The sequence below is a fragment of the Nannospalax galili genome, unplaced genomic scaffold, assembly GCF_000622305.1.
Source record: "Nannospalax galili isolate Female #2095 unplaced genomic scaffold, S.galili_v1.0 scaffold393, whole genome shotgun sequence".
Lineage (NCBI taxonomy): Eukaryota > Metazoa > Chordata > Mammalia > Rodentia > Spalacidae > Nannospalax > Nannospalax galili.
Genome location: NW_008333371.1, coordinates 493,270 through 505,660, shown reverse-complemented (window position 1 = coordinate 505,660; position 12,391 = coordinate 493,270). Strand labels below are relative to the sequence as shown.

At 38.5% G+C, this 12,391-nt stretch overlaps 1 protein-coding gene across 1 annotated transcript in view; it reads left to right on the top strand.

The window, feature by feature from the left end:
* Nucleotides 1-12,391, top strand: part of Spata9 (spermatogenesis associated 9) — a 42,069-nt gene that overhangs the window by 7,210 nt on the left and 22,468 nt on the right. Inside the window, 2 exon segments of the mRNA XM_017796881.2 lie at nt 7,039-7,190; nt 7,192-7,303. Coding sequence (XP_017652370.1) covers nt 7,039-7,190; nt 7,192-7,303 — 264 coding nt within the window.

The window sequence follows — 12,391 nt, the reverse complement described above, 5'->3', positions numbered from 1 at the left end:
ATGAGTGTATTGCCTGCATGTATGTGAGTGCACTCATGTCATGCAATGCCGCGGAGGTCAGAAGAGGGCTTCGGATTCCCCTGGAACTGGAGTTAAGGATGGTTCGTAGCCACCGTGTGGGCTCTGAGAATCGAACCCGGGTCCTCTGCAAGAGCAGTCAGTGCTCTTAACTGATGAGCCATCTCTCCAGCCCCTGGAAAGGAACTTTAACAGTTATAGGACAATATAACACATTTGGAGCTGTTTGCTTTTCAGTAAGGAATTACCCAGAAAGCATTGCTAATGTTCATTGGCTAACCAGATGATTTTTTACAGTTTAGGTTGCAGGTGCTATCTTTGTAAATTTTCAGCATAATGCATAGTCCCAAGGCTGCTGAAATGAATGGATATGGGAATGTGTGGAGGAACTTATCATTAAGTCTGTACTTTTGACCTCTAAATCCCCTCCTCCTGCTCATTCACTGAAATGCACTGAGTCACAGTTCAGGGGATATACCAATCCTGTTTGAACCATGAGGTTGAGCTGGCATTGGAGCTAGTTAGTTCATAATTCTGACCCTAGGCTAACAGAGGAAGTAGCTCCTCTCCATTTGGGGGATCTAGACTTTAAAGAAGAATGATACTGAAGTGTGGGTTCTGGATGAACAGTGGTTGGACAGCATGCTGGTATTGGTCAGGTGAGCAGGGCAGAATAAGGTTTGAAAGCTCCAAAGAAGAGGGGGGGAGAGGGAGGAGAGGGAGGAGGGGGGGGGGGAAGGGGAGGAGGAGGGGGAGGAGGAGGAGGAGGAGGAGGAGAAGGAGAAGGAGAAGGAGAAGGAGAAGAAGAAGAAGAAGAAGAAGAAGAAGAAGAAGAAGAAGAAGAAAAGATCTGGTGGGATTGGTGGTACAATTTTTATGGAGGAATATACCCAGAATGATGGCTATGAAGTAGTCCTTTATGGATAAAGATTTCAAATACAGTTTTTCTTTTTAGGCTAGAGAAATCAACTGTGGAATCCTGGCTTGAGGTACTGACTTTTGAGGTTCTCCAATATATACACCCTGTGTCCCAACCAGATCCCAATACTTTTAGTATCTAGTTCCTTAGTAAATAGTAATTGAAATGGGTTTCATACAAGAATTTTAAAATTGTAAACCTTTGTATTTAAACAATGGATATTTACAGTTAGGGAACTAAAATTTTTAATCCTGATAATCTTTACTGGAATGCTAGAAATCTTTTTTCATTCAGTCATGTTTTCTGAGTTTTCATTATGAAAGTTGATTGTATATTTTCTGATGTTTTGCATACTACAATATTAGAAGTTATAGACAGAGGTCAGAATGCCATGACCCAGGCCAAAAAAAATTAACGTTTTTACATTTAAATATTCTTTTCTGAATTCTTTGTTTTGTTTTACATGTGAGACAAAATTATTAAAGATATACCAATGATGTCTATTAGTTACTTTTAATGCTATTGTGGTGTTGAAATATAATGAGACTAGGACTTGTTTTAATCAATTATATTTTTATGTTTGGTGAATTGTTTATTATGGTACAGTATCACCATTCTGAAAGCTACACAATATATTGTGAACTAAAAACTTCCTGGGTGGTTGTTAATTGAATATTTGGTATATAGCTCTAATATTTCTCAATATTTGTTATATTTTCTGATACCATTCATTCATTCATTCATTCTGAAAAATGTTTATAGAGTCCCTGCTACAGATCAGACATTAACATAGACCCTGGGGAAACCATAAGTGTGCCAAATAGATGTAAAGCACAGCTGCTAGAATCTTATATCCTCATCACATCTAAAAACAAGGGAAATGAACTGTGTAGTATGCCATTATAAGTGATGGGGAAGCATATAGCAGAGCAAGGAAATGAGGCAGGGATGTAGGAATCAGAAGAGCAACTGATTGTTTGAAGTAGAGTGATTAAGACAGCTCTGGTGAGAAATAATTCTTTTTTTTTTTTTTTGTCTTCTTGAGACAGGATCTCCCCATAGCCCCACTTGGCCTGGAACTCGCTATGTGGACCAGGCTGGCCTCCATCTTACAGGGATCTGCCTGCCTCTGCCTCCCAAGTGCTGGGATTAAAGGTGTGCACTAGCACACTTGGCTGAGAAATACTTCTTTAATTCAGATTTGAAGGCAGTGAGGGAGCTAATTTTGAAGCTTAAATGGTATAGCTTGGGTAGCAGTCAACCAGGATAACAAACAGAAGGAGATTCTCCAAAGAATAATGATATTTATTTGGGAATATCAAAGCACAGCAATGGGAATGCATATGCCATAGAAAACTACAGACGTCGTCAAAAAGGGCAAGAGGAACACTCTGAAAGCAAACATGAGAGGTTCGTGTTAGCTTCTTACGTAACAAGGTCCACTGGTCATAGAGACCTGAGGTGGTCATAGAGACCAAGGTCATAGAGACCTTGGTGGAGGTGCTATGGGTGGCAGGTGTTCTGTCAAAGAGCATTTTATCTGAATTATTGCAGTGTATAAAATGTCAAAGTGTAGGGGCTGGTTAAGATCAGTGGTTAGGGTCATCAGTTGTTCTTGCAGAGGACCTGGGTTTGACTCCCAACACCCACATGGCAACTAAAAAGTATCTATAACTCCAGCTCCAGGAGACCCGATGCCTTCTGGCCTCTGTAGTCATTGCGCGACAGAGGTGCACTTATATACATGCAGGCAAAACATTCACATACATAAAAATAAAAGAGTTTAAAAATGTCAAAGAATAGACTTGGTTAACACAAATCAATTCATTTGGGTGAAGTGTATAAAGCATAGGGTGTGTGTATGGTGAGAAGGAACCTCGCCTGAGCCTTTAGGAATTCCTCAAGAAAGTACTTACCTCAGACAGGCCAGTCAAGAGCCCTCCCTATTCATAACTTACTTGCTCTGGTTTTGTCTGAATCTGACGAGAACAAGTTCAACTTTCACAGAACATTCTTGATGAAATTCCACAACTATTGAAAAGGGAAAGGGGGAGAAGATAGAAAGGTCAGAGTAAAGCCACAGTCTCTGTGGCGTTTGTACCTGCTTTGCTTTCACACCAAGTTCAACGGCAGTTGAGCCAATGTAAGATTCGATCTGGCATGGGTTTTAACTGGATCATTCTGGCTTATGTGTTGTTGAAAGAATGAAAATAAGAAAGGCTGAAAGGAGACAAGCATTTAGATGGTGTGATGGCTAATCCTGGGTGTCAACTTGATTGGATCTGAGAGTAACTGAAATGAAAGAGATCTTCTTGATTGGATCATCTAAAGCCGGAAGACACACCCTAAATGTGGGTGCTACCTTCTGATGGCAGCCGGTGTAAAAGACCAAGGCAGAGGAGAACGCGGGGCTTTTTGCGGCTTGCCTTCTCTCTCGCTGGTGAGTTCATCTTGCTGCTGTAGACTGAAGACTAGCTGATATTTTGGAATTTGTCAGATCTTCAGCATGGGATTGGGACTACTGAGACATCCAGCCTTGTGGATTGAGCGACTACAGAGTCTCAGCCTCTCCAGTGTGGTGCAGCCATTGTTGGACTACTCCGACTCTATCCTGTGAGCTAAGCTGATAAATCTCTATACATATTCATTCTACTGGTTCTGTTTATTTGGAGAACCCTGACTAATACAGATGGCTAATTCACTAATTTGGAGAAGAGATGATGGTGGTATTTAAGTACAAAAGGATGCGGGGAGGTGGTGGTGAGAAGTGGCCAAATTCTGGGATGATTCAAAGAAAGAACTGAATAAGATTTGCTGACAGGCTGTTTTTTTAGATAGAGGATAGTGAAACGCTGAGGTAATAGAAACCAGAGTTCAGCATTAAAACTGCTGGCAACAAAGAAATGGGAAGGGCTCTAAGGGGAATAAAGAAAAGAAAAGAAAAGAAAAGAAAAAAGAAAAGAAAAGGAGAATGCATGTGTATTCAAACAGCGAAGGTCAAATGGGGAAAGGTGGAGCAGGATTCCTGAAGTCATCTTACTGACCGAAGCTGAATTTCTTTTGGTAAGCAACCTCTGTGTGCCTCTGGGTGTTTCTGAGTTGTGGGGCTGAGGCCAGGCAGGATTTCTTTTCTGGCATTTGTGCAGCTCAGATGATGAGGATGATCAGGGCAAAGAGGACCATCTACAATTGTGCCTGCAACCAGTCCCAGGATGCTTCAGTGAAGACCCAAAGGAAAGAAAAATTTAAAAATTTGGGGTCAATATTTAAATTCATGTATATGGTTGGTAAGAAAATATAGTACAGATAATGAGGAAAGGGAGAAAGTGGCATCTAAACATTTAAACACTTTTTTTAAACATTTTTAAACATTTTTCCTATTAGAACTAGTAAAGTCACTCACTGAAAATAACAGTGGTTTGAAACAATCATGAATTGGTGACTGTTTTGTACAGCTGAAATCTCATTCTGCCTCTAAAATGCAGGCAACTGCTCTTTGGTATGTTCATGTTCCCAGAGCCCAGGATGACTACCACACATGCATCCCGGTGCATGGGTTTGCTTTCCTATATCATCTTCTCAAAGGCAGAGAGGAAGCCTTCCTGGGAAAGAACTAATTCCAGAGTTTGTTGGGGAGAAGAGAAAAGTGGTCAGGAACTTTGTTTTTGGAAGTAACAATTCTTTCAAAGTTATATGGGAAAGTATTTTTCTTTAAAAAAGTAAAGTTTTGAAAAACCATGCAGGGCAACTCAATGATCAAATTGTAACAACTGAGGACTGGAAAGAAACAAAGATCATAGTCAAGAGTTCATGATGACAGTTCATAATGCCATTACTGCAATGTATGCCCCCATGAAATAATGCTATTTTCAACAAATGCTATGCTTTGATCAACTTAAACTATGTGAGCCTTAAATGAGACTTGGGGTTATCAGATTATCGATTATAATAAGCATTTTTATAGAAAGATAAAAATTAGAAAGTGTAAAAAACAGGAAAGATTGGATGGATTGATTTGTGTTTGGAAAAATTAATCAATTTTACTTAAGAGAAGCAGATGTAAACAGTCAGTGAACACAGGCCAAGACTTTGTAAAGAACATCAGGCATGATGGTATATGTTTGTAATCCCAGCACTCAGGAGGCTGAGGAAGGAGGGTCTGGAGTTTGAGCCCAGTAGGGGCTACATAACTAGTTTGAGGTCAGCCTGGCCTAGAGAGCAAGACTGTATAACAAACAAACAAACAAACACACACACACACACAGAAAAAAACAGAAGAAACAGATTATATAATGAAACTTACAGAATAGGGGCTGGAGAGATGACTCTTGCACAGGACTCAGGTTCAGTTCCCAGCACCTACTTGGTGGCTCACAGCCATTTGTAACTCCAGTTCCAGGGGAATCCAGTACCCTCTTCTGACCTCTATGGGCACCTGTACTCATATGCACATACACAAGCTCACATAATTAAAAATAAATATAAATCTTTAAAAAATAAAATGAGGGAAAGCATAAGTAAATTGTGAAAACCAAATTAATGCTAGTTATTTCACATTTCCTAGGAGTTGGGAGGGGTCAGCATCACAGTCACAAGAGAAATGGCATCAGCAGGTGCTGGAGTTTCAGATACTGCAAGCAACATTACTTTCTCTTGGCTGTCCTCATAACCACAGCCAGGGTAGAAAATAATACCAAGTGATTGCACCTTCCTGTTATTTTGCTTGTTCTACTTTTAGACTGCTTTCCTCTAAGTGACTCAGGATTGTAGCAAATTCAGCAGTCCACTACTGAGATGGCACTTTCCACTGTTGCTGTTGACTAGGAGGAGTGACATAACCTGTGGGCTAATGGGCTTTTCAGAAAAGTTAACAGAACAGAACACATCAGGACACCAAATGGTGAAAAAATGCATCCTTACTGACAAACTAGAACAGCTTTCAGTTGTTTCTAATGAAAAATGCTGAACAGTAAGAGAAATACTGAAATCTGATGACAAATGACAGTAATAAAGTTGTTTCAAGGAAAACATTCAGGTTTTAAAAGTAAATATATAGCTTGTTTGCTCTTGGGTAAATATATGTTTACTATAGGTTAAAAAATACCATTTAACAGATATTTTGTACTTATACATTTAGGCTGAACAAATATTTACAGGCTCCAGGTTGATCATTGGTAGCTAATGCTTAAATCAGTACTTTTTCCAAAGTTATATACTAAAAGGCCAGATCACCCCCCAAATTACTTAACAATGAAAACTTATCTTTTGCCTGGAATGCAGTCTAAACACACTTAATGCAATTTTTCAGTAATATACTACTGGGTAAGATAGAGAAGGAACCAGATGTCACATGATTTGGTAATGCTACTGTTTTGTTAGAAATTTATAGAATTTCTGAAGTTTTGAGATGTAAAGTTTTTTCAAGCTTAGTGATTAATATATAGGGTATTTAATTTCATTTTCTTTAAATTATAGACATGCTTAATAATATATGCTCTGTTTAATCATTTACATATTTTAAAGTAAACTTATAAAATATTTGTAGCAGTTTTAAGTAGGTATTATTGTTGGAATAATTCAAATATTGAATTATGCTTAAAGAAGAATTCTTGTTTCCAGCTGAGCCTAGTGGTACAGGCCTGTGTTCCCAGCTACTCATGAGGTTGAGGCAGGAAGTTCCCAACTATGGAGTGAGTTCAAGCCCAGCTTCGGCAGCTTAATGACACCCTTTCTCAAAGTAAAAAGTAAAAAGAAGGTGAAAATACAGTTCAGTGGCAAAGAACTTGCCGAGCATGTACAAGCCACAAGTAAAGAAAGAAGAAAAGATAATATTTTTGAAAGCAGCCTCTAAAAATCAATGCAAAAATGATGTAAACTCAGAGAGAAAGACATAAAAAATTCTTTCAGTTGGTTAATTCAATTTTGGACATTTATCTTAAGGAAAAATTAATGTATTCATATAAAAGCTTTATTGGGGGAGGGTCATTGAGTTGTATGGGAGTGTGTTTGTTGGACACTGAGTATATATAAGATACCATGCATGATGTAACAACATACTTAGTCTCTGCTAGAAGTGAATTTTAATAATGTAGTATATATAGAATCACATATCAGATACTTTTCAAAGGTTTATTTTGCAGAAAAAGGAACCAGTGAATAAAACATCCAAAATCAGAACAGCTCTCACTATAGCCAGCATCAACCGGGGAACATTAATTCAAGGATTAAACAGCATATCCAGCTCCTCCAAATCTGGCTAAACTTCTGCAGCCACAGCTGGCATGTAGACTCTTAGAGCTAAGGCACATATCTCACTGTCTGCTGAGAGAAGTTAACTCACCAAGGCAACCCCTATACAATGTGCAAGTAAGCAAATATTGCATTTGCATGAGATTTAAAGAAACTGCTTTAAGAGATGAAATTCATGACTGATCAGCATGCTGAGAATAAGTGACTGTTGAGTGCTCAGTCCTAAATGGGACATCTGTATCACCTACTCCAAACCTCAGGGAACATCATGGAAGAGAGGGTGGAAAGAATGTAGGAGCTGGAGGATGGGAAGGCATGCTGTGAGGCTATCTCTTCTGGACATGACATGACTGTTGCACTCATGAGCTCAGAGCAATGGTGGCTACCCATATAAGTCCTGCACAGGACTGGGCTCATGAACATTCCATTATGGGTAGGTGAGGGGCTCATAAAGTCCCACCCCTTCCTGTGGAGCTATAGCAGTTAATGACTATGAGGGGATGGTGAGTCATTTTTCTTCAAAGATATAGTCACAGGTAAACTACCCTTGTTCAGGAAAATAACCTCTGACTTCTCATGCAAGTAACCCTAATTAAATGCAGTTAAATGCAGTGGACTGCCAGAAAAATAATAAATAAAAAGAAAGAGAATGAGAGAGAGAAAGGAGAGAGAGAGAGAGAGAGAGAGAGAGAGAGAGAGAAGAGAAGAGAAAGAAAGGAAGAAGACATGGAAGTAGGAGGGGACTTGGAGAAGGGAATCAATGAGAGGGGGAAAGAAACTGATGGCATTTTTATATATGTATAAAACTGTGACAGAATACATTTTTAAAACTGCTTTAATGCAAGATTTTAAAAATAAAAATATATTTTAGGTCTTCCATGTGAAACATATATTTTGATAATAGAAATGAATAGTTAGGCCTTTTCTCAATATAGTATAACTTCTGGTTTAAAAAAGTCTGAAGAGGGGCTGGACAGATGGCTCAGCAGTTAAGAACATTGGCTGTTCTTGCAGAAGACCCAGGTTCAAATCCCAGCACCCACATGGCAGCTAACAACTGTCCATAATTCCAGTCCCAGGGGATCTGACAGCCTCTTCTGACCTCTGGGGGCATTGCATGACACAGGTTCACTTACCTAATATGCAGGCAATACACGCATAAACATAAAATAAAAATAAATAAAACTTTAAGGAAAAAAAAAGAAGTCTGAAGAGAAATAATGTGGACTTTTTTCTATATTATTATTTTATTATTTTAAGTTTTTTGAGTCAAGGTCTCCCTATAGCCCCAGCTGGCCTGGAACTCTATGAAGAGCAGGTTAGCCAAGATCTCACAGAGATCCACCTGCCTCTGCCACCAGTGTGCTGGATTAAAGACTTGTGCCACCATGCCTGGCTCTAACGTATTTAATTGTGCTATATAAAACTGTTGGTTTCAGATAGGTCAAATTAAATACAAGCATGCAAATTGACTACTTGTGTCAACCTAAAGGAAATTCTATATTAAGTGTTCAACAGAGAAGTGTTTGTTCCTTTCTCCAACACTGTTATGTTTCCACAATAACCTCTGGCATAATAGATTGAGTAAGCTCATTCAGATATAACCATTAATATTTCAGCTTATTTCTACATGGCTTCATGGGGCCTCTGTTGTGCTATGTTAAGTGAAACAGCTGTTAAAAGTATTTCAGGACTGATTTTTGTTAAGTGTTCAACAGAGAAGTGTTTGTTCCTTTCTCCAACACTGTTATGTTTCCACAATAACCTCTGGCATAATAGATTGAGTAAGCTCATTCAGATATAACCATTAATATTTCAGCTTATTTCTACATGGCTTCATGGGGCCTCTGTTGTGCTATGTTAAGTGAAACAGCTGTTAAAAGTATTTCAGGACTGATTTTTGTTTTCCTTTTTAAACTTTATCGCACAAAACTCTGGATACTTTCATTTGGATATTAGTCCAAGTATTCTAAACATTTACTGTAAAAAGATTCAGAATCTCACAAGTCTATCATTCAAAACCCGGGGTGAAATAATTTGAATACTTTTGTTGAAAGGAGAAAAAAACCATGCTCAAATTGGGTTAAACCAAAAGAGATGTATTCATGTAAACAATCTTGGGTTGTTAAGATTCCAGACATAGTTGCATACAGATACAGAAGCAATGTCCTTTACATCCTGTTCTCTTTTTCTTTGCATGTCTTAGTTTTTTTTCAACATCCTCTCCATTCTTAGACTGACTATCCATTCCTGGTTCCACTATGACTTATAACTGCTTCTTGGGCCTCTATCCTTACAAGCTGAATTACAGCAGAAAAAAGAGATCCTAAGCCAGTGTTCCTCAGGTCACTGGTAGGGGGCAGCTTACATCTCAGTCCCTGCCTGCAACCAGGGAAATGGGCTGCATTGGTTAACTCAGGACTGATTCCCTGCTTCATCTCCAGAGTTAGAGCTGGAGCCCTATTCAGACTACATGACCCGAGAATGGTGTACAAAGAATGAGTCCTTAAATAAAATGGAGGATAGTCAGAATCGGCAAACACCCATTCTGTAGGGGTTTCTCTTTAAAGAGTTTACATTTCTAAAAATTAGATATTTCAATTCCCTGTGAACAAAATTTATAAATGGCTCCCTTATAATACTTGATATTTAAGAAAATAAAAAATAGGTTGTGTTTGCTAACCACTGGATCCTCTAAGAATTACAAGCCTTGTTTCTGTATCTTTATATCACTGGAAAGGAAAATAGCTGAATATTATCTTGATTTCCTCTGAAACGTTCTTTGAAATTTAATGGTTTGCCCTGCTATTTCTTTCCTTGTAGTTTGTCAAAACCATAGTTTTTAGAGAGTTGATGTAGATTTCTTTTGAAAAATATTTCTCTATTATGAAATCATGCTGTCATGTTTGCTAGTTTTTCCCCTTCTTCCTTTTCTACTAAATCAGAGCTGCAAACGGCTCTGAGATTTTACATGGCTTTCAAGCCAACAGTTAGCTTGTTGTGGAACCCCCCACCACCACCTCCACACACCCACATACAAATTTTAGGTCAGGGACAACAGTAAAAGCATCAACAGAGCGTTATCTTGTGTTACGCCCCTATTTTTAATTCCATAGGACAGTGTGAGAAGGGTCCTTTGCTACCTGTGCATTTTGTATGTTGTATCACAGGAGAAAAGAACCTTAAAATGAAGAGACTGAGCTTTTAAGAGGGACACGGAAACTTCTACCCAGTTTCTCTTCTAAGAGGACAGGGATATCTGTTACCCTGGAATGTGCCTGGTTGATGCCTGGGGAAGAAAAAGGAGAGGGCATTCTCTTCAGTCCCCTCTGCCATGTCTGGGGGATCCATCTCTAGACCCTTCCAGAGGAATGCACTTTCTGTAGCTTCCAAAGCTCTTTGATTTGCAAACATGTCACTTGCTCAGAAGAGGAGTTTGTGCTGGAATAAGAGAAATCCCTGGTGAATCGTCCCCCCAAAACCCTTAAAAATTCACTGACAGAAAAATTCTCTCTTCCCATTCCAGCTGAACTTGTGTTTCTTTTAATCCACTGATGAGAATTAAAAAAACACAACAAGCTTGCCTTTTACCTTGACTGACAATGAGTTTCTAAGATAAATTTAGAGCTCTTCTGGAGCTAACTAATGTCAGGAACTTGCAATGAAATAAACAAGCTTCGGGACTCAGTGATTTGTCCAAGGCTAATATGGTATGACTGTCTCCTTGACATCAATCCACAATCAACACTGATTGAAATTCTCCTTTGCTTTTGTTCTAAGTATCTAATGATGTAGCTTTAATTTTAAAATTAATAGCTCAAAACACAGATGTAATTTATCAGAAGAGTCCCACACAAATTTAAACTGGAGATAATACTTGTCAGATTGCCTTCAGAACTGTCCTTCATAAAAAAGAAATACAGTTGGGGCTGGAGAGATGGCTCAGCAGTTAAGAGCACTAGCTATCCTTGCAGAAGACCCAGGTTCAATTTGCAGCATCCACATGACAGCTAACAACTGTCTGCAACTCCAGTTCTGGGAGAATCCAACACCTCCTTCTGACCTCCTCGGGCATTGCATGATATAGGTGTACTTACACACATGCAGGCATTATACTCATACACATAAAATAAAAATAATAAATAAAAAAATTTAAAGAGAAATACAGTTAAGCACATCCCAGACCTCCCTCCATTTTTCTCATAGGTAATCATCACACTGAAAGTGATGAGAACATCTCCATGTATTTTTATTACATTTGGAGATCAATTTATAATACATAGTATGATGTATGCTTAAAATTTATATAGATTATATTATACTATACTTATCTTTCTGGAACTTTTTGTTTTTATTCAACATTTTTGATATATGTAGCTATAGTTTCATTTAGCTACTCTGTGATATCCCACTATAAGAAAAATTTAGCTACAGTTTGTTACTGGGCAGGACAATTTAGTTTCTAATTCTTTTCTTTTCCAAATAGTGCTTTAGTGAACATGCTTGCAAATGTGGTGTCCATATGCATGAGACATTCTAAAGAGGATTTTTTTTCAGTTCTGTTATCAGACTATATGAAGGTTTGAATCGAGAATGTCTCCCACTCATAGACCCCAAGTATTTGAACACTTGGTCAGTTGGTGGTGCTGTCTGAGGAGGGTCATGGAACCTTTAGGAGGTGTGATCATGCTGGAGGAAGCATGTCACTGGGGCAGACTCTGGAGTATATGACCTCCCTGATCCCCACCCCTGCTTCCTGTGTGTGCCTGATGATATGAGTGCTCAGCTTCTGCTCCAGCCACTTCTGCCACCATGCCTCCCCACTATGATGGACTTATCCCTCTGGAAGCATAAGCCAAATAAACTTTCTTCTATAAGTAGCCTTGGTCATGGTATTTTATCACAGGAACAGAAAAGTAGCTAATACACTATACTTCAGGAAGGGTGTTTTCTTGAGAATTATTGAGTCCTAAATGTGTTAACTAACTCAATTCTGAAATATACTTAGGTAATATTTCTTTAATTAATCTTTCTCAGTTTCTATAATATTTTCTTCAGCCTTGGTCATGGTATTTTATCACAGGAACAGAAAAGTAGCTAATACACTATACTTCAGGAAGGGTGTTTTCTTGAGAATTATTGAGTCCTAAATGTGTTAACTAACTCAATTCTGAAATATACTTAGGTAATATTTCTTTAATTAAT